This window comes from Macaca thibetana, chromosome 2, assembly GCF_024542745.1.
Source record: "Macaca thibetana thibetana isolate TM-01 chromosome 2, ASM2454274v1, whole genome shotgun sequence".
Taxonomy (NCBI): domain Eukaryota; kingdom Metazoa; phylum Chordata; class Mammalia; order Primates; family Cercopithecidae; genus Macaca; species Macaca thibetana.
The window spans coordinates 145,723,751-145,746,220 of NC_065579.1; the positions used below are offsets into that span (position 1 = coordinate 145,723,751).

Here is a 22,470-nt window from a genome sequence, read left to right on the forward strand (position 1 = left end):
GTTTGCCACATTCTCTACCACTCCTTACTGGCCCCCACCTCCTAGTTTGGGGTTCCTGCTCCGACCTGAGCTCTGTCAGTCAGTGCCCTCCAGCTGCACTCTAAACCTGCTTGGGCTACCTGGTGGAATCTTCCGACCCACAGGCCCACCCAAGCTGGTCTGCTGGTTACATATACATGCAGCCCCTCGAGGGGTGGAGTCCCAGTGTAATTATATTTGGATTTGGCTTGGCCAGTAACAGGCCCATAAATGTTACCTCATGTGGTGGAGAAAAGTTTATGATTTTAACATGTGGCACCAGGATTCCTCAGAGGGGCAGAGCTGCCTTGTTTGAAGGATTTGGTGATCAGGGCTTGGGGTAGGAGGGGGCCCCAGGGTTTGGAGGTGCAGATGTTAGCCCTGTAGGAGCTTGTCTTCCATGAGAGAGGGATTTGTCTTGTTTCTGGAGAAGAGTAGACAGGAAAAAAAAGAGAGAGAAGACAGAGGAGAGGACGGGGCCAGGTGAGCCCCAGCAGCCTCATGGCCAAGGTGGAGTGGTCGGAGGCCGCGACAGAAAAGGGCCCGCCAAGCCATTTCTGTCATGGGGACGGAAACCCTCCTCTCCTCCCTCCAGGGGCCTTTGGGACACCCTGCTCTGCTCACTACTGTGCTGGGAGAGCGAGATTTCTGGGGAATGTGGTGAGGGCTGGGCCCCAGTGTGAAGCTGGCCTGGGCTGTCCAGGGTGACCCACACCAGAAGCAGACGGCTGAGGCCATGAGACCCAGAGTCCCAGGTCCTGGCTTGGGATGTCCAGAGACTGTGTAATTAAGGGTGAAAGGTGGGGGAGGTGGGCAGTCCATTTTACTAACAACTTGAGGAACAGGGAAGCCCCAATTGATGTCTGGTTATGACAAAATGGAGCCAGGTTTTCAGAAGGAGACAGACTCAAGTGCCGAAAGGGGAAAAAAGATCTCTGAGCTTATATAAAACAGCCAAGCTGCCAGTTTATTTTGGGCTTCTAGTGGTTTGGGCTGACCAGGCTTGGTGGAGTCTGGGGACCTGCCTCAGGGATTGGCCCCCTGGCCTGGGACCAGGGGTTCTGGGGGCCTGGCTCAATCCAGGGCCTCAGTGGTGGCACACAGCAGGCCAGCCAGAAGAGCCAGGCCCAGCGCAGCCACGGCGACCAGTGCCACGTCCCACAAGACCCCTGAGCGCACCCAGGACGCCTGCAGCTGCCAGCCGCAGCTGCCCAGCTGGTAGCCTGTCAGCTGGCCCAGCGGGCCATGGGCAGCGAGGCTGGGGCTGGCGCAGCGGACCTGCAGCAGGGCCTCGGGTGTGCGGTCCTCCAGCCAGAGGCGCAGATAGGTGAGGCTGCAGTCACAGTGCCACGGGTTCTGCGTCACATCGAGGGTCTGCAGCTGGGGCAGGTGGTCGAAGGCTCCCGGGGGCACGGACTGAAGGCTGTTGTTGGCCAGCAGGAGGTGGCGGGTGCGGGCTGGCAGGGTAGGCAGGGCCGTGAGCCCGCGGCCCCTGCAGTCTACCCACAGCCCCATGGTTTCCAGGGCGCGGCAGGTGCATGGGATAGGGCAGTCCTTGGTGGCCTCTGCTGTGGCCCAGAGCAGGAACAGGGCTTCCCAGGCAGGCATGGGACAGGCTGGGCTGCAGAGAGAGGAGCTGTGAGGGAGGGCCTGGCAGCTGACCCATCCTCAGGGATGGCAAGCACCGGGGATGCAGTGGAGCCTGACATGGCGCACTCACCTCCCTTATCGGGTCTCAGCCTTCTCCTCCGGGAAACAGGCTGGTGACTGGGGAAGGTACAGCGTGCCCAACCCAGGCCTGGCTGACCCTCTCTGGACACCGTTGAAGGCAGGGTGGTGCGGGCAGCTGTGGATTGGGGTAAATTTGTTTTTGGGAAGGGGAAGGGACTTCCTGGCCCCTAGCAGAGACCCCAGTCCCCTACTTGGGGATGAGAGGAGCAGATGGCTGCTAAATGAGTCCCAGCCCAGGACCACAGACCCCAGAGACTAGGAAAGAGCCTTGGAGGGGCCTCCAGGCTGCGCCCCCGCCAGCTAAGTGAGCTGTTACCTGATTCCCAGATGCAGAAGACAGTGGGATGGGGACACTGACTGGAGCAGGGAGGGGAACCCAGTGGGGCCCCATTTGGAAAGTCACTCATCTGGGCTAACACTGACTTGGGGAAACTGAGGCCCACAGAGGGAAAGCAACGTGCCCAGGGCCACCTGGTGTGGTGTCAGAGGCCAGACTCACACTCAGGTCTCAGGAACCGTGGCCCTCTGTTTGGTTCTTCCCCACAGGCGTTTCCCCTACACAAGCAGAGCTTCCCCCACCCACAGCAGGTTTCCAGGGAATAAGTGTCAAATCAACTCATTAATCTTGACTCAGCCAAGGAGATGATGTCTCAGAGAGAATGTCCCACCCAACCCTGTCTTGTTAAGGGGACAGGAGTTGACCTCCTCTCTCCCTGTGGGAGGCCATGTTGGGTAATACAGAGGGCCACTTACCTGTGAAGCCTTCGGTTGGGCACTCCCGCGTGGCCTGAAAGGTCCTGGCTGAGGTCTGGGTGGCAACTCTATGGGATGCAGCTGAGGTGCCCCCTGCGGAAGCGGGTGGAAGGAAGTGATGAAAATAGCCTGGCTTATCCTCCCAGTGCAGCCGTGGGGCCTATTTCCAGAGGCTGGAGGCCCTCAGGGGCCCGCGCCTTGGGCACAGAACCACATCTCAACCCCGGTTTATGAAGGGTGTCCCACTGTGCCGCCAGTGCTGCGACCGGCTTTGGGATCAGGTCTGTGGAGGACTGAGGTGGCCCCTCGCCTGCTCCCAGAAGGTGGAGAACTAGGAGACCCCCGAGAAACGTGGCTATGCTAGATGTTTCTCCGAACCTCAGTTTTCCTCATCTGTAAAGTGGGAGCAGTGACCCCGTCCTGCCTGCCTCACAGAGGTATGGGCTGGGCAGCTCTCACTGGCTGAGAACACCATGGTGGGGAGAGTGACTTCATTTTTAACTCTCCCCTCTCTTCTTGGTGCCATGGTTTTTAGCTCCTGCCTAGCGCTTCCCCATCCCTCTTTCTGACAAACAGCTGCAGGCCTGGGAAGCAGAGCTTCTACCAAGCGTGAGTCTCTAGCTAGAAATTTGGCCTATGGTTTGAACATTTGCAGTACATTTCCTTCTAGAGCACATTCTACTTAGGGGAGGGACACCATTTTCCATTTATGCTAGTGACATAAAGCTTCCTATAAAACATAAATGTGGCCGGGCGCGGTGGCTCAAGCCTGTAATCCCAGCACTTTGGGAGGCCGAGACGGGCGGATCACGAGGTCAGGAGATCGAGACCATCCTGGCTAACACGGTGAAACCCCGTCTCTACTAAAAAATACAAAAAATAGCCGGGCGAGGTGGCGGGTGCCTGTAGTCCCAGCTACTCGGGAGGCTGAGGCAGGAGAATGGCGGGAACCCGGGAGGCGGAGGTTGCAGTGAGCTGAGATCCGGCCACTGCACTCCAGCCTGGGCGACAGAGCGAGACTCCGTCTCAAAAAAAAAAAAAAAAAAAAAAAAAAAAAAAAAAAAACATAAATGTAGTTTGGGATGGAGAATTGCTTGAACCCGGGAGGCAGAGGTTGCAGTGAGCTGAGACTATACCACTGCACTCCAGCCTGGGCGACAGAGTGAGACTCCGTATTAATAAATAAATAAAATAAGGTCAAAACACAGAAGTTACAGAAGCCTGGCAGGAAAAGCCAAGGACAAAAGGCTGACGGAAGTTTTAAATGCACTTCATTGACACGCTGGACCCTCGGGAATATTCCTCGGCCCTACAGCGGGGGGGTGTCTGTTCTTATTTTGGTCCCACACCCTTCTCAGGCCAGCCTCCCTCCTCCTGCATGGCCAAGCAGGCTGAGTCCTTCCCCGGGAGGCCTCCTGTTCTCTCCCCCGCCCCCAGTTCTGCTCCTGGGGCAGGAGTTGGGTGTTCACCCTCCTGGGAGGCCCTGAGAGGCCGCCAGGCCCTAGCTCTGCTTCCCCCACCCACTGATCCTGGGCTCAGAGAAGGGTGGAGAAGGTGCTGTTCCCCCACTGAAGTCACACCTGCTTGGCGGCCTGGTTGCTCCTGGGGGTCCCCTGGTGTGTGCTCAGTGGGGACTCTGACTGGAGCCTGGACCCTGGAGAGGAGCCTCAGCCTGTCAGGGCCTTCCCTCCCTCCCCATGGAGCCCTGGCATGTTCCGCCTCCTCTGCCCTGCACACATTCACCAGTGAGCCCCATGCAGGTGGGTAAGGGGTTCTGGAGTGAGTGGGGGCGCTGAAGCCGCCAGGCCAGGTGTCCTGAGTAGGGCTGGTGGGGCCCGTGCCCTCCTTCCTCTTGAGCCTCTGAGATTCCTTATTTTCAGCATGTACAACTTAAAACGAAAAACTACATCAACATAGAGGGGTTTCGTGAATTTAAAAAACTACATAAATAATAAATAAGTGATTTTCATTGTGGGAAATTAGAATATTCAGATGAACAGGAAGAAGAAAATAAAAATTTCCCCCCCATCCCAACATCAGGCAAGACTGTCTTTTTTTCCCATGTGTACTTACCCATATGGGTAAATACACTCCCATCTGTCCAAGAGGGACAGGATAATGCAGGAACTGGATCTGCGAACAGCCTGGATGAGCCTGAGAGTGGATTCTCCCAGAGCCTCCAGAGAGGAATGCAGCCCTGCCAGGTGAGCCCTGTTGTGGGGGCTCACCTGCCCTGCATCACCTTGATTTCCACCTACAAGTGATGCAGGGCAGGTGAGCCCCCACAACAGGGCTTAGCCGCTGAGGGCTCTTGGCTTGGGCCAGGATAGAAGTCAAAGAGCCAGTGGTGAAGAAAGCCGCTTTATAGTCATTACATGTAATTTAAGGGGCAGGTTATTTAGAACTTTCTAGAAAAGGGGTGGTGAGTTTCCAGAACCCTGTAACTTTCAGGTTGTTGCCATGGCATGTTGCCATGGCATTTGTAAACTACCGTGGTGTGGGTAGGGGATGTCTATGTTAGAGAGCAGTGAGGACAACTAGTGGTTGCTTTTGTCCCCATCTGCTGGTTTCTGGTTTCTGCCAGCTTCTTCACTACACCTTGTTTCAACCAGATCCTGCTGCCGTCAGCAGGATGGTGACCAGGGGTCCTGACAGGTGCTCAGAAAACAGGTCCTGCTGATCTACCTCAGGAGGGCTGGAAGAAAAGAGCCCACAGGAGCTGCATGATGAAGAGTGAGAAAATAAATGTGTGATGTATGAAGCCTCTTATGACAGCAGCAACAGGAACCAAGGCGAAGGCCAAGCCCCGCTCTCGTGCTCTGAGTTCTCCCCTCTTCACCATTCCAGGACATTGCCCCATCAGGTGCCCCTTCCTCTGCATCATCAGTTTCTCCTTCACTGGGTCATTCCATCAGGTTAGGAGCAGCCAGGCTGGGCGTGGTGGCTCACGCCTGTAATCCCAGCACTTTGGGATGCTGAGGTGGGCGGATCACTTTAGGTTGGGGGTTCGAGACCAGCCTGACCAACATGGAGAAACACTGTCTCTACTAAAAATATAAAATTAGCTGGGGATGGTGACGCATGCCTGTAATCCCAGCTACTTGGGAGGTGGAGGCAGGAGAATCACTTGAACTCAGGAAGCAGAGGCTGTGGTCAGCCAAGATCGCGCCATTGCACTCCAGACTGGGTAACAAGAACAAAACTCCATCTCAAAAAAAAAAAACAAAAAACAAAAAAAAAAACAAAAAAAGCAGCCTATAATACTGCCCTTTTGAAAAATCCTGCCTTAATTTTTCTGCTTCTCTCTTCCATAAAACTCCTCTGAAGAGTCACTTCTCCTTCCTGTCCAACCCATCAGTAATTCCTGTCATTTCAGCCACCAGGATCTATTCAGAACTTAACCACTTATCCCTGTGCTGCTACTGCTCTGGTCTTCATTAGCCTTCTTGGCTTCCCATCGCAAATAAAAGAAAGCCCGTGCCGCTGTGGTCAGGAAGCTACAGGCCCCGCTGTAGCTTGGCCCCTATCTGTTTCTTGACCCCATCACCCACTCTCTACTTTGCTCATCAATGTCCAGCCACACCGATTTTCTTTCTGTTGCTCAAACACTCCAGCACTTTCCTGCCTCAGGGCCTTTGCACTTGCTGTTCCCTCTGTCTGGAGTGCCCTTCCCCCAGAGCCCCACATGGCTTCCTCCTGATCATCATTCTCATCTCAATTCAGATGACCCCTCCTCAAAGGCCTCCCTCGCCAAGGCAGAGCTCCATCCTTCTGTACCAAAATACTCCATTTCATATTTTCCTTAGCATTGATCAGGATCTGAAATGATCTTATTTTTACATTTTTATGTGTTTATTAAATGTCTCCTCCCATTGATGTGAGAGTCAAGAGGGCAGAGACTCTGTCCCATTAACTCTTACCTCCCCAGCACCTCTGCCTGGCCCATGGGCATTATGTAATACACACTCGTCGGCCTTGCTGGCCGTCTCTTCTCTAGTGCTGGTCTTATCTGTGTCTTGTCAGGACTGTTGTCTCCTTGATGCCGGCCTCTGCCTCTGCTATTCAGATTTAATCTCACCAAGCCCCTGCTCCATGTCTTTCATGGTTCCCCGCTGTCTTCAGGATACCCTCTGCCACCCTGTCCAGCCTCACCTGTCATCTCTTCCTGATCTGAAGCTTCGTGGTAGGCTAGCTATGTCCCTCACTCCCCACCCACATGCAGACTTTTGTCTCTGTGCTTTTGCCTCTGCCCTGCCCTCTTTCTGGAGCCCTGTGGAATTTCTGCCTGGCACGCTGCATCCTTTAAGATTCACCAGGAGCATGACCTCTTACAGGAAGCCCTCCCCCATGCACTCACCCAGCCATTTGCTTATCTGTCTGCACATGGGCCCAGCGGCTCCTTGGAGAACCTCAGCACCCACTAGGGAAGCGTTCGCAGATCTTGTGACTAAAATTTGGTTGAGCCTCTCAGGCAATTTCAGGTGATACATGCCTATGACACAAATAACGAGAAACATGAGGGAGAGAGCCACTCCTTTCTTGTCCCCTGAGCTGAAGGAAACAGCCTCTGTTTGGTAATTGTATTATAAAGGAAACTGCTTAGGCAAACTTACTTTGGAGGCTGGGATCTTTCAATATCCCCCAAGACAAATTTTCCTTCTCATGGGAAGCAGAGGGGATCGAGAGGCAGTGATTATTAGGTAGCATTTTTAGCACGTGTGCGACCAGGAGGAAATGGGTAACCCTGTCTGCCGCTGCTGGGCCCCCTTGGAGCAGAGCCTTTGCTTGCTGGATCTTTGCAGATGCAGGTCTCCATCACCCCGGCTGTTCTGAGCCAGCCTGTGGAGCAGCCTGCCTTGCTCTGAAACGTGATTTTGCTATTTACTTGCTCTATGACCTTGGGCAATAGTCGCAGCCTATCTCTGCCTCAGTTTCTTCATCTGCAGAATGGGGAAAGTCAAAGACCCCACCTCCCTGACTGCTGTGAGGAAGGAGTAAGATAAGCCTGGCAGGTGCTTTGCTGGGGGTCTGGCCACACACAGCAGGCACTGTGGAAGTCACCATGGGCAGGGGCCACTGGCACACTGTCAGGGAAGAAATGGGGGCCTGATAGCCAGGCGTGGTGGCTCACGCCTGTAATCCTAGCACTTTGGGAGGCTGAGGTGGGCAGATCACTTGAGGCCAGGAGTTCAAGACCAGCCTGGCCAACATGGTGAAAACCCCTCTCTACTAAAAATACAAAATTTAGCTGGGCTTGATGGCATGCACCTGTAATCCCAGCTACTCGGGAGGCTGAGAAGGAGAATCGCTTGAACCCGGGAGACACAGGTTGCAGTGAGCTGAGATCGTACCACTGCACTCCAGCCTGGGCAACAGAGCAAGACTCCATCTTGAAAAAAAAAAAAAGAAAAAGAAAGAAAGAAAGAAAAGAAAGGGGGGCCTGACACCCTTTGACATACCCTCTTGTGTCTGAGGATTTTTGTCTCTTGTGATTAAAAGGATTAAATACAGTCTAGCTTGGCACAGAGACACCCCTCCCCAGCTAACAGCCCTAACCATGGGACTTCTACCTGCCTCTCAGCCTTGATGTCTGGCCCTTCAGCTCGGCAGCTGTATCTGGTCAGAAATGAATGATGATGCTTTATTTGCTATGAACTTACTGTGATGTTAGTTTGTGTGTGTGACAGGTGAGACTGGTTTCTCAATTAAATTTGAGCATATAAACTTTCTTAAAATACATTTATGTACATTTAAAAAGAGAACTGATTCTAAGAAAAATTTTAAGTGTAAACTAAAAATAAAATTATAAGCCCCCAGCAAACTGAATGGACCCCTTTATGGCCAACGGGACCCCAGAAAAACTTTATTTATTTTTATTTTATTTTTTTTGAGACGGAGTCTCGCTCTGTCGCCCAGGCTGGAGTGCAGTGGCCGGATCTCAGCTCACTGCAAGCTCCGCCTCCCGGGTTCATGCCATTCTCCGGCCTCAGCCTCCCGAGTAGCTGGGACTACAGGCGCCCGCCACCTCGCCCGGCTAGTTTTTTGTATTTCTTAATAGAGACGGGGTTTCACCGTGTTAGCCAGGATGGTTTCGATCTCCTGACCTCGTGATCCGCCCGTCTCGGCCTCCCAAAGTGCTGGGATTACAGGCTTGAGCCACCGCGCCCGGCCCAGAAAAACTTTAAAACTGAGCTCCCAGCCACAACAGGATAGGAGGTCAGAAACTTCGTTACACCCCCTCCTTTTTGTGGTTCAGACACAACAACTGACCAGCATTACCGTTAAAATAGAGATAGTAAGACAAAATAGAGATAGTAAGACTGACATGACGGACTCTTTGTGGCAAATAAGATGCTGAATTATAAACAGGACCTAAGGCCACGCCAGGCAAGGGTTAAGTCAGGCACCCCACACTTAAAAGAATGAACTCTGTTCTCACTGCCACAAGGCTTTTCTTTTTCTCTAGCAGCTAAACAAGCACTGGCCTTGAGATAAGCAATACTGAAACAATTTGCAGTTCCACCAGATGTGACTAACTGACCCCCAACTCCTGTTCCACCAGCCATAACTGCAGCTTTGATTGGACAAGAGACTGATTTCAATAACTTTCTCCAGATAAGAAGACCACCGACCATGGTCTGCCCCAGCCTGTTTACAGAGGTTGCACACAGAGTGTGTTTGTGTCCTGAAAAGCCTTTTGACGTATAGGGCCTAACTGTAATACATTTACATGTTCAGTTTCCATCTCAGAGCAAACATGGGTCATATGTTACGTGCATGTTTGTTCAATATGAATGTGTTAGAAACACCTTAATGACTATTCCTTTTTTTTTTTTTTTTTGAGACGGAGTCTCGCTCTGTCGCCAGGCTGGAGTGCAATGACGTGATCTTGGCTCACTGCAACATCCGCCTCCTGGGTTCAAGCAATTCTTCTGTCTCAGCCTCCCAAGTAGCTGGGACTACAGGCATGTGCCACCACACCCAGCTAATTTTTGTATTTTTAGTAGATGGGGTTTCACCATGTTGGCCAGGCTGGTCTTGAACTCCGGAACTTGTGATCCGTCCACCTCTGCCTCCCAAAGTGCTGGGATTACAGGCGTGAGCCACTTGCGCCTGGCCATAACTATTCTTTTGTTTGTTTTTGAGACAGGCTCTCTCACCCAGGCTAGAGTACAGTGACTCAGTCGTGGCTCACTGCAGCCTCAACCTCCTTGGTTCAAGTGATCCTCCCACCTCAGCCTCCTGAGTAGCTGGGACCACAGGCACGTGCCATTACCCCAGCTAATTTTGTATTTTTTGTAGAGACGGAATCTCACTATGTTGCTCAGACTAGTCTCTAACTCCTGGGCTCAAGCAATCCTCCTGCCTCAGCCTCCCAAAATGCTGGATTACAGAGAGGAGGCACAGTGCATTCATGAATATTCATAGCTCCTCCTGTAGCCTGTTGAATACGTATGTCTAGCCAGACTGGTCAGCATAAAGCTCCTGCCCCAACCCCTCCTCTTTCAAAGGGCTTGGCCATTGGCACACTTCCCAGCCTGCGGATGGCCACCTTGCAGGCTGGAATGTTTTACAGGAAATAAAGTCTTCTCTTTTTCTAAATGTATGTGTGTGTGTGTGTGTGTGTGTGTGTGTGTGTGCGTGCACGCGCGTGTGTATGTGTGTTTTAACATAGGCAATAGCACAGATAATGGGAAGATGTGGTAAATACCCACGGCAGGGGCTGTGAGAGGTGGGGGGCAGGGGTTCATTCAGAGAAGTTAAACTTGGACTCCCAGAGCTCCTGCTTGGGGGCACTTTGGATTTACCATTCATTTTTCCTCTCAGGGACAGCATTCGCCACCTAGTGGAAATAGTGTGAAATTACAGGACATTTTTTGCTGTTAGGAGTGCAAATTAGGGTCAATGGAATGATATTCTTTTTTTTGCCAGAAGGTGAGAGAGAGGACATTAGTTAGAATTTCCTAGAAAACATTTTAAATGTGTTGCAGTCCATTTGAACAATCCCAAAGAATCTCTTATAGAAAAAAGGCCAAAGGAGAGTGGAAGATGTGAAGTCTATTCATAAATATTTGATTCTCCTATTTTTTGAAACCTTGTAGGATAACTGCCCCTCTCTACCTCTCTATGCATCTAGACCTGGCTTTGTGGCATGGGGCTGGGGTAGCTGCAGAGGACTTCCTGCTCAGAAGGGCCCTGTGCCTGGGGTTGTAAGCTCTGTAGCTGCTGTCTTGAAATTCATAACAATTTTATATTTAAATTTGTATTTTGTAAGTGAAGTCTGATGGGACAATAGGCATGCATGGGGGACTTGGAGCCTGGGCTGCAACTGGCGCCCCTCCCAGCACCTCCTTGCCTTTTGACTATCTGGGCCCTTTCACCCGATCCCCTCATCCCCACCCCAGGGCCTGAACAAGTATGTACTCCCCCGACCCCCGTATCTCTGCATCCATGAGCGCTCCTTCAGCTGGCTCTGTGCCTGGGGACCCTTGTACTCTTTTCAACCGGCCAGTGATTATTGTCAGGACTCAATGGTTACTGGTAAACCTACATGCCTGCCACAGCGCTCCCTGTGACAGCACAGTGGGTAGCGTGGAGGACTGCAAGAATCTGCCACAGACACATGTGCATAGCCCCTATGCGCTGATGGAGCGTAAGTCTCTGTTAGGAAATTTGTTATTACTGCTCCATGACAAACCATCCCCCAAAACTAGCAGCTTCAAACAATAACATTTTAAATTTTAATTATTTATTTATTTTAAATTTTTTAGAGACGTGGTCTCAGTCTGTCACCCAGGTTGGAGTGCAGTGGTGAGATCCTAGCTCACTGCAGCCTGGAACCCTTGGGCTTGAGATCCTCCTACCTCAGCCTCCCAGGTAGCTGGGGTCACAGGCATGCACTGCCACAGCCAGCTAATTTGTTGTTGTTATTGTTGTTGGAGATGGGGTCTCTCTAGGTTGAGCTGTTCTCAAACTCCTGAGCTCAAGCGATCTTCCTGCCTTAGCCTCCCAAAGCACTAGGATTACAGGTGTGAGCCACCATGCCCAGCCCAACAATAACATTTATTTACTTATTATCTCACATGTTTCTGTGGGTCAGAACTTGGAAGTGGCTTAGCTGGGTGGTTCTGGCTGTTGCAGTCAAGATCTCAGCCCAGTGAGACCAGCATCAGAGGACTTGGCCATGGCTGGAGGAGACGCTTTTGAGATGTGAGTCGTGGCTGTTGGCAGGAGGCCTCAGTTCCTTGCTGGCCATTGACAGGAGACTTCGGTGACTCTCTGTGTGGCTCTCTGCACAGGGCAGCTAGCTTGCCCTGGAGCAAGGGATATGACGGAGAGCAAGGAGGGAGCTGCCAGGCCCCTTATGACCTGGTCTCAGAAGCTGCACCAGCAACTCTGCCACAGTCTATTAGTGAGTTATAAAGTTTATCTAGCTCACTTTCAAAGGGAAAAGTGTTAATGAGCCTTTTACGATTTTTTTTTTTAAGAGACAAGGTTTTGCTCTGTTGCCCACACTGGAGTGCAGTGGTGCAATCATGGCTCACTGTAATCTTGAGCTCCTGGGCTCACAGGTAGGCTTCCCATCTTGAAGGAAGAGTATCAAATATTTTGTGCATATATCTTAACAGGAAATTTTCAAATTCAAGTAACTGCAAGGCTTCTATCAGAAAATAAAGCTCTAACCTTTATGGAGAGGCATCAATCAAGAGATTAATTAGTTACTAGTAGCCCCTAGGACCCTCAAGTTACAGGAACCTTTTTTTTTTTCTTTTTTTTTTTTTGAGGCAGAGTCTCATTCTGTCACCCAGGCTGGAGTGCAGTGGTGGGATTTTGGCTCACTGAAGCCTCGGCCTCCCGGGTACAAGCGATTCTCATGCCTCAGTCTCTCAGCCAGCTGGGACTACAGGTGTGTGCCATCACACCCAGCTAATTTTCGTAGTTTTAGTAGACACAGGGTTTTGACATGTTGGCCAGGCTGGTCTCGAACTCCTGGCCTCAAGTGATCTGCCTGCTTTGGCCTCCTAAAGTGCTGGGATTACAGGCATGAGCCACCACTCTTGGCCAGGAACCTTTTAGGTCAGAATTGTGACTGTTTCTTGGACCCAAATATCAGGGGAGGTTCTTTTTTTGGTGAAGGTTTTTTTTTTTTTTTTTTTTTTTTTTGAGACAGAGTCTCACTCTGTCGCCCAGGCTGGAGTGCGGTGGCCGGATTTCGGCTCACTGCAAGCTCCACCTCCCGGGTTCACGCCATTCTCCTGCCTCAGCCTCCTGAGTAGCTGGGACTACAGGCGCCCGCCACCTTGCCCGGCTAGTTTTTTGTATTTTTTTAGTAGAGACGGGGTTTCACCGTGTTAGCCAGGATGGTCTCGATCTCCTGACCTCGTGATCCGCCCGCCTCGGCCTCCCAAAGTGCTGGGATTACAAGCTTGAGCCACTGCGCCCGGCCGGTGAAGGTTTCTTAGGAATTGTTTGCTTACTCCGTTTCTGGCCAAAGGAGACCCCATGTTTCCCATGGTTGCAGCTCCCTGGGTGCCACTGAGAGGTGACAATGTGCTAGCAGCCCTCACTCTCGGCGCCTCCTTGGCCTCGGCATCCACTGTGGCGGCTTGAAGAGCCTTTCAGCCCGCCACTGCACTGTGGGAGCCCCTCTCTGGGCTGGCTGAGGCCAGAGCGGCCTCCCTCTACTTGCAGGGAGGTGTGGAGGGAGAGGTGCGGGCGGGAACCGAGTTCCTGCGGGCGCCGGCGCGGGCGCGGGCGCGGTCCCGGCAGGCCCCGCACACGGAGCGGCGGCAGGCACCGCCAGCCCAGGGCAGTGACGGGCCTTAGCACCCAGACCAGCAGCTGCAGAGGTTGCCCCGGGTCACCCAGCACTGCTGGCCTGCATGCACCATGCTCGAGCCTAAGCCGCCTCCCCGCGGGGCAGAGCTCGGGACCTGCAGCCCGCCATGTCCGAGGCCCCCCCTCCTCGGTGGACTCCTGCACGGCCCACGCCTCCCCGACGGCCGCCGCCCCCTGCTCCCTGGCGCCCCCTCCCATGGACCGCCCAAGAGCTGAGGAGTGTGGGCGCGGCTCACGACTGCCAGGCAGCTCCGCCTGCACCTACTGGTGCAGGATCCACTAGGTGAAGCCAGCTAGGCTCCTGAGTCTAGTGGGGACTTGGAGAACCTTTATGTCTAGCTAAGGGATTGTAAATACACCAATCAGTACTCTGTATCTAGCTAACCTAGTGGGGACTTGGATAACTTTTCTGTCTAGCACTCTGTGTCTAGCTAAAGGATTGTAAACACACCAATCAGCACCCTGTCAAAACAGTCCAATCAGCTCGCTGTAAAATGGACCAATCAGCAGGATGTGGGTAGGGTCAGATAAAAGAATAAAAGCAGGCTGCCCAAGTCAGTAGTGGCAATCTGATTGGGTCCCCTTCCACACTTTGGAAGCTTTATTATTTCACTCTTTACAGTAAATCTTGCTGCTGCTCACACGTTGGGTCCACACTACCTTTAAGAGCTGTAACACTCCCTGTGAAGGTCTGCAGCTTCACTTCTGACATCGAGACAATGAATCCACCAGAAGGAAGAATCTCCGGACACATCTGAACCTCTGAAGGAAGAAACTGTGGACACACCGTCTTTAAGAACTGTAGCACTCACCGCGAGGGTCCACAGCTTCATTCTTGAAGTCAGTGAGACCAAGAACCCACCAATTCCTGACACACAACCATTTTGCTCCCTTGAGACACTGTCTCAGCCTTCAGCTCAACCAACAAAGGTGTACCTCTATTTTTCTGTGAAATTGCACCTTCTTACCCCCTTTCTTTCCGTGGCCTCCAGGCTTGGCACTCAGCACAGGCCCTGCCTGCTGATCATGGTGCAGCCTTGTCGAGTGGTTTTGAGGTGCAGACTTGTCGAGTAGTTTTGAGTGTGGGCTTGGATGGGTCGGGCTGAGCTTTGAGTCCTGGGTCTGCTATTGTGCTGTGTGACTGTGAGCATGAGTCCTCATCAGTGTCCCCAGCAGTAAACGTGGATGTGGGAGAAGCCCCATGCCTGGTCTCTGAGTCACAAATGTTGATGCTGCCTTTGATTTCGTGATCCGGGTTTTCCTCCAGGGAAGCTCCCTGGTCCTCTGAAGCCCTCCTGAACTCTGAGGCTCATGCCGGGCTGACAGTGGTGGGCCAACTATGGGCCAGGGCAGAGCATCAGGCAGTTGCTCAGGTCACACCCAACACCGAGGTGTTGAAATTACAGAAGTCTCAGCCTCTCCCCACTGGGCAAAAGGGAAGGCCGCCCAGGCTGCAAACCAGTGACGTTCCGAGGGCCCAGGACGCTCCGACACTAGGCTGACTGCAGAGACAGCTGAGAGGCTGCCTGTATCCATTCTCCAGTTCTTTTTTTTTTCTTTTTAAATAGGCTTTACTTTAGGTTCACAGCAAAAATTGAGTGCAGTCAGTTCCTATACATGCCTTGCCCCCCAACATGCACACCCTTCCATATCAGTTACATCCCCAGTAGAGTGGGGCATGTGTTATTACTGATGAAACTACAGGGACATGTCATTATTGCCCAATGTCCATAGTTTGAGGGCCCACTCTTGGAGTCAGACATTCTATGGGTTGAGACAAATGTCTAATGACACATATCTACCATTATGGTATCACACAGAATGGTGTCATTGCCTTAAAAAATCTTCTGTGCCCCCTCGTTCATCCTTCCCCATCTCCTAATCCCTGGCAACCACTGATCCTTTTACTGTCTCCATAGTTTTGCCTTTTCCAGAATGTCATACGTTGGGACCATACAATATTTAGCCTTTAAAGATTAAATTCTTGCACTTAGTAATATGCATTTAAGATTCCTACATGTCTTTTCTTGGCTTGGTAGCTCATTTCTTTTCTTTTTTTGAGGTGGAGTTTTGCTGGTATGAAGTGATGTGATCTAGGCTTAGTGCAACCTTCACCTGCCCCGCCCCCTGCCCCGCTCCGAGTTCAAGCGATTCTCCTGCCTCAGCCTCCCGAGTAGCTGGGAGAATAGGTACCTGCCACCACGCCCGGCTAATTTTTGTATTTTTAGTAGAGACAGGGTTTCACCATGTTGGCCAGGCTGGTCTCGAACTCCTGACCTCCGGTGATCCACTCACCTCAACCTCCCAAAGTGCTGAGATTATAGGCGTGAGCCACTGTTCCTGGCCTTGGGTTAATTTTTCCAAAGAGTGTAAGGTCTGTATCTAAATTTATTTTTTTCTATTTGGATGTCCAGTTGTTGTGGCACCATTCATTGAAAATAATTTATTTTCTCCATTGTATTTCCTTTGCTCCTTTGTAAAAACATCAGTTGACTATATTTCTATGGATATATTTCTGGGCTCTCTATTCCATTCCATTGATCTATTTGTCTGTTCTTTTACCAATACCACACTGTCTTGATTACTGCAGCTTTAGCATAAGCTTTGAGATTGGGTAGTGTCAGTCCTACAACTTTGCTCTTCTCTTTTAATATCGTGTTGGCTATTTTGGGTTTTTTGCTTCTCCATATAAACTTCAGAATCAGTTTGTTAATACCACAAAGTAACTTGCTGGAATTTCGATCGGGATAGCATTTAGTCTATAGATCAAGCTGGGAAGAACTGAGATCTTGACAATATTGAGTATTCTTGCTCTTAAACACGGAGTCTCTCTCCATCGATTTCGTTCTTAGATTTCTTTCATAATAGTTTTGTAGCTTTCCTCACATAGAGCTTATACATGTATTTTAAAATATTTATACTTAAGTATTTTGTATTTGGCGGTGTTAATATAAATGGTATTGTATTTGAATTTCAAATTCCACTCGTTCATTGTTTGTAGAAAAGTGATTGGCTTGGCCGAGCGCAGTGGCTCACGCCTGTAATCCCAGCACTGTGGGAGGCCGAGGCGGGCGGATCACAAGGTCAGGAGATCGAGACCATCCTGGCTAACGTGTCTACTAAAAATACAAAAAAAAATTTAGCTGGGCGTGGTGGCAGACGCCTGTAGTCCCAGCTACTTGGGAGGCTGAGACAGGAGAATGGCGTGAATCCAGGAGGCGGAGCTTGCAGTGAGCCGAGATCGCGCCACTGCACTCCAGCCTGGGCGACAGAGCCAGACGCTGTCTCAAAAAAAAAAAAAAAAAAAAAAGAAAAAAGAAACATAATCTGAATAGGCCTCTATTAGAGAATTTAATAATTAATAATCCTCCAAAACAGGAAGAACAGGCCCCGATGAGTACACTAGTGAATTCTACCTGTGAACATTAAATAAATTATACTAATTCTCCACAATCTCGCCCAAGAGATAGAAGCAGAGGGAATGTTTTCTAATTCATTCTATGGCGGCAGCATGACCCAATACCACAACCCGACAAGACGTCGTTACAAGAAAAAAAGCTACAATTTGCTCCAGCGGAAGTGAGGAGCTGGCCTGAGCTCTAGGGCCTGGGCCTTGACACCCCGCGGTCCCAGTCCCCGCCCAGGGCGTCTGGTGGACCCAGCTGCGCCCCCGCGGAGAACTACTACTGAGGCCTGTGAGCGGCGGCAGGGCAGGGCGTGGCCTGCATCCCGGAGCCTCGCGCCTTCTCCTGCGCTGACTTCTGCGGGGCCTCTGGCGGCCCGAGCCGCCCTGCGCTGCTCCCGCGCCTGCACCCGGGGCTGGGGCACCCGCGGCGCTAGGTGATGCCGGAGTGGGCGCCCGACTTGGACCAACTGCGGCAGATCCGGGAGCCGGGGTCCAGGAATATAGCCCGAACCCCAAGAATACAGCCCGAACCCCAAGAGCACGTGCCCCTCAGAGACTGCAGTGGCTGCTGGGAGGAGCACATCCAGGGTGGCTACTGCCCCAAGGGGTGGCCACCTCTGGGACCGGCATCCGTTCAGGGACACTCGGCAAGGGACGTGTCTGCCCGCCGTGCTCTTCCTGGCCCAGGGCGCGCTGGACGTGGATGCCCCTCGCCTGGTTTGCGCGGGGCCTGCTGGCAGCTGGACCTGGTTCCGCGCCCACGCCTTCTCCTCCTCCTCCCCCTGGTCCCGCAGCGCCGGCTGATGAGGGAAGTGGCTCCTCGTCCCCAGGTGCACAAGGAAGCCCTGGGGACTCCCGCGGCTGCCTGCCCGATGGCCAGACCTCCCCGGTGCTCCCGACGCGCCTGCACCCGCGACTCCGGCTCGCGGCCTGCCCTGGAGCTCACGCGCAAGGCGGGCGAGATGATGCTGATGCCAGTGTCGGGCACCACCGGGTTCAAAACCTGCAAAGGCCGAGGTGCGCCCCGGTCACCCAGGTCCGGAGCTAGAGTGTGCTCCGGCCTTCGACCATGGGCCCTCCCTCAGTAAGAGGGCAACGCCACTCTAGACTGTCCCTCCACTAGGGGGCGTCACTGGGGCCCCGGCCTTTGCTTCACCCTCTCCCGCTTTTTCCCGGCATACTCGCTCTGGGTCCGCCGCTGCCGCTCATCATGAGGTCCGGCTCGGGCATCAGCTTGGAAGAGTTTTACCACTTCCCCAGGGTCCTCATTGATAGGCGGCTCCTAGTCCTGGGGGAGGCGGCGGCGGATGGGGCCCGGCCGGGCCCGAGCAGATGGCCTTCGACATCAGGCGCACGGTGGAGGTAGGTGCTGGCCTCCGTGCTCTCGCACCGCGACTTCAGAGAACCGGCAGCAACCTCCGAGAGGAAGGGAGGCCACTTCCCGCTCCAGGACCCCTCTGGAAAGGAAAAACCGCCCTCCAACCACCGCGGACTGCAGCCCCCACCTCTCCAGTGAGGCCAGGACATCTGAGCAACGGGCGCTCGGGTTGTCTGCTCTGGAGGCCCCTCTGTGCGGCCAGTTTCGTCCCTTCGTCCCAGGCGGTCACCTCCAGCTCTGCCCCGTGGACTCAGGGAGGACTTGGGCGCGGTGCTACGGACCCACGCCGGCCCTTGCTGCACTGGGTCCGCCCGGACCTTGAGGCAAGGGTGGACTGGCTGGTCCTCCGGGCGGTTGGCTGCAGAGCCAGTGGCCTGGGCCTTCATTCCCCACCGTCTCCGACAGGGCTGGGCCCTGCTGCCGCTGAGCAGGGGCTGGCAAAGAGCCTGCTCCACTGCCACCTCCCCGCCTGCAGGGAAGCCTGGCACATCCTCTGCCTCCCGGCCTCTCCTCACTGAATCCTCAGCCTGGACGTGGAGGGGTTATGTCTGCTGTTTGTTGCACTCACTGCACATAGTAGGTGCTGCATAAGTCCCTGCGAGAGGAGGAAACACACTAGTCCGTCCTCCCCTGACCAGCCTCCGCAGAGCTTTTATGGCGCTTCGGAGAGGCCTTGTTCGCCTCGTGGCCAAGTCTTCCCAAGGATGCTGTTCTCAGGACGGCAGATGCAGGTCTTCGGTCCCACGGCACGCTAGGCAGGACTGAGGTGTGCACCGGGCTGCTCACCATGCCCCATGCAGGGACCCCATCAAGGCATGGACAGGCGAGCAGCACTGGGACCTGTGGTGGGGCCATGGGCTCTCAAGTGGCCCCAACCACAGCTCTGCTAGTCCTCCCTCCTGCAGGAGACATCCCAGACCTCTACCTCTACCTCTACCTGTATCACAAGATGTAGGACTGGGGCTCTGCCAGCCCCACCCTCTCCACCCAAAGTCCACGTACTTTTTTAGCTGGCCCTGGGTGGCAGGCCCCACCCCAGCAGAGGAGGATGCATTCAAACCTGCAAGAGTAGCACGTGCCACGTGCTGTGTGCCCCACCTGCCCAGTGATGTCCAGTGGGGCTGGCTGCTCCCAGCTGGGATGGAAGCCCCCAGGAAGACAAGGATTTCTGTCTGCTGTGTTCAGTGAATTATGCTAAGTGCCTGGAAAAGCGACTATACACAGGGGGGGGAAAAAAAAAGCAGACTAGACTAACATCTCTCATGAATATAGATGCAAAATGCTCAACAAAATATTAGCAATTCAAATCCAACAATGTATAGAAAGAAGTAAACACCACGACCAAGTGAGATTTACCCCAGATACGCAACACTGGTCCAATACTTGAAAATCAAGCAATTCATCACATCTACAGGCTAAAGAAGAAAAATCACATGATCATGTCAATAGAGGCAGAAAAAGCGTGTGACAAAATCCAACATCCATTCAAGGTAAAATCTCCCAGCAAACTAGGAAAAGAGAGGAACTTCCTCAATTCATAAAGAACATCTACCAAAAAACCCCACAGCTAACAATACAGGGAATAGTGAGGAACTAGATGCTTTCTCAGTAAGATCAGGGACAAGGCAAGGATGTCCTTTCTCACCACTTCTTTTTCAACACCATAGTGGAAGTCCTAGCTAATGCAATAAGATAAGAAAAGGAAATAAAAGATATAAAGATTTTCTACATAGATGATCATATCATCAGCAAAGTTGTAGAAAATCCAAAAGAATCAACAACATACTACTGAAACTAATAAGCAGCTATACCAAAGTTGTAGGATACAGAGTTAATACACAAAAGCCAATCACTTTTTTTTTTGAGATGGAGTCTCACTCTGTTGCCCAGGCTGGAGTGCAGTGGTACGATCTTGGCTCACTGCAACCTCTGCCTCCTAGGTTCATGCCATTCTCCTGCCTCAGCCTCCTGAGTAGCTGGAACTACAGGTGTCTGCCACCACGCCCAGCTAATTTCTTTTTTTTTTTTTTTTTTTTTGTATTTTTAGTAGACACATGAGCCAGGATGGTCTCAATCTCCTGATCTCATGATCAGGCACCCACCACTATGCCCAGCTAATTTTTTTGTGTTTTTTTAGTAGAGATGGGGTTTCACCTTGTTAGCCAGGATGGTCTCTATCTCCTGACCTCATGATCTGCCTGCCTCGGCCTCCCAAAGTGCTGGGATTACAGGCGTGAGCACCATGCCCGGCCTGTTTCTTCTTATATGAGTTTTGGCAGACTGTGTCTTTCAGGAAATTGATCTATTAAACATAGATTACCAAATTTTTGGGCATAGATGCTTCATAGTATTCCTTTAATATCCTTTTGATGTCTGTGGGCTCTGTAGTGATGTTCCTCTTTCATTTCTGGTATTAGTAATTCATATCTTTTTTTTTTCTTTAATTAGGTTGGTCAGAGGCTTATCAATTTTACTGATATTTTCCAAGAACTGGCTTTTGGTTTTGCTGATTTTCTCTCTGATTTTTGGTTTTTAATTGCATCGATTTCTGCTCTAACTTTTATTATTTCTTTTCTTTTGCTTAGTTTGGAGTTAATTTGCCCTTCTTTTTGTAGTTTAATGAGGTGGAAGCTTAGATTATTAATTTTAGATATTTTTTCTTTTCTAATATATGCATTCAGTGCTATAAATTTTCCTCTAAGCAGTGCTTTTGCTGCATTCCACAAATTTTGATTCGCTGTATTTTTATTTTTATTTTGTTCACAGTATTTTTTGTGGCGGAGGTACAGGCTATCACTCTGTGGCCCAGGCTGGAGTGCAGTGGTGTGATCTCTCGTCATTACAATCTCCACCTCTGGGGCTCAAGTGATTCTTGTGCCTCCGCCTCCCCAGTAGCTGGGATTGCAAGCATGCACCACTGCACTTGGCTAATTTTTGTATTTTTAGTAGACACTAGGTTTCACCATGTTGGCCAGGCTGGTCTGGAACTCCTGATCCCCCCATCTTCACCTCCCACAGTGCTGGGCCTATAGGCATGAGCGACCGCACCCAGCCTAGTTCACAGTATTTTAAAATTTCTCTTAAGATTCCTTCTTTGACCCATTTGGTATTTGGAAGTGTGTTGTTTAACCTCCAATAATATGGGGATTTTCTAGCTATCTTTCTATTATTGATATCCAGTTTAATTCCATTGTCATCTGAGACCATCGTATGATTTGTATGCTTGTACATTTGTTAAAGCGTGTTTTATAGCCCAGAGTGTGGTTTATCTTGGTGAAGGCTCTGTGTGAGTTTAAGGAGAATGTGTATTCTGCTATTCTTGGGTGTTCTATCCATGTCATTTAGATCCAGCTGACTGATGGTGCTATTATTAAGTTCAACTATGTCCTTACTGATTTTCTGCATGCCGGATCTGGATCTGTCCATTTCTTATAGAGGTCGTTGAAATTTCCATCAAAAACAGTGAATTCATTTTTTTTGTAGTTCTATCAGTTTTTGCGTCACATATTTGCCACACTCTTATTAGGTATATACACATTAGGGATTATTACGTCTTTTTGGAGAATTGTCTTGTTTATCATTAGATTGGTCTGCTTTGTCTGAAATTATTATAGCTACTTCAGCTTTCTTTTTTGTTCTTTTTTTTTTTAGACAAAGTCTCACTCTGTCGCCGCCCAGCTTGGAATGCAGTGGCACCATCTCGGCTTACTGCAACCTCTGCCTCCCAGGTTCAAGCGATCCTCCCACGTCAGCCCCCCAAGTAGCTGGGACTACAGGCGCACACCACCATGCCTCCTTAATTTTTGTATTTTCAGTAGAGACAGGGTTTTGCTGTGTTGTCCAGGCTGGTCTAAAACTCCTGGCCTCAAGCGATCTGCCCATCTTGGCCTCCCAAAGTGCTGGGAGTATAGGCATGAGCCACCATGCCCAGCCAGTCCACTTTCAAATAATACTGTATTGCTTATGCTCAGTACGAATACCTTACAATGACAAAATATTCCTAGTTCTTCTCTCCTGTCCCTTGTATCATTGCTGTTATCCCTTTCACTTGTATGTCAACTATAATAATTTCCTACACTGTTGCTATTAATATTTTGAACAAACTGTTGTCTTTTAGATCAAATAATAAGTAAAAGTTTTTATTTTACCTTTATTTATTCCTTCTCTAAAGCTCTTCCTTTCTTTATGTAAATCCAAATTTTGGAGCTGTGTACTTTTCCTTCTCTCCAAAGGACTTCTTTTAACATTTCTTGCAAGCCAGGTGTACTGGCAACAAATTATCTAACTTGCTGTTTGTCTGATGAAAGTCTTTATTTCTCCCTCACTTTTGAAGTATAATTTCAAA

General features: G+C 51.1%; 2 protein-coding genes across 2 annotated transcripts in view; both read right to left on the reverse strand.

Moving 5' to 3' along the window:
* The window catches only part of COPG1 (COPI coat complex subunit gamma 1), a 583,372-nt gene that overhangs the window by 230,171 nt on the left and 330,731 nt on the right, over nucleotides 1–22,470 (reverse strand). The gene's annotated exons all lie outside the window — the stretch shown is intronic.
* On the reverse strand, nucleotides 955–2,630 carry GP9 (glycoprotein IX platelet). Its single transcript, XM_050781802.1, has 3 exons — nucleotides 2,503–2,630; nucleotides 1,739–1,864; nucleotides 955–1,639 (listed from the first exon to the last, which is right to left on the reverse strand). The coding sequence occupies exon 3, from the start codon at nucleotides 1,624–1,626 to the stop codon at nucleotides 1,093–1,095; it is 534 nt and encodes a 177-aa protein (XP_050637759.1). The 5' UTR covers nucleotides 1,627–1,639; nucleotides 1,739–1,864; nucleotides 2,503–2,630; the 3' UTR covers nucleotides 955–1,092.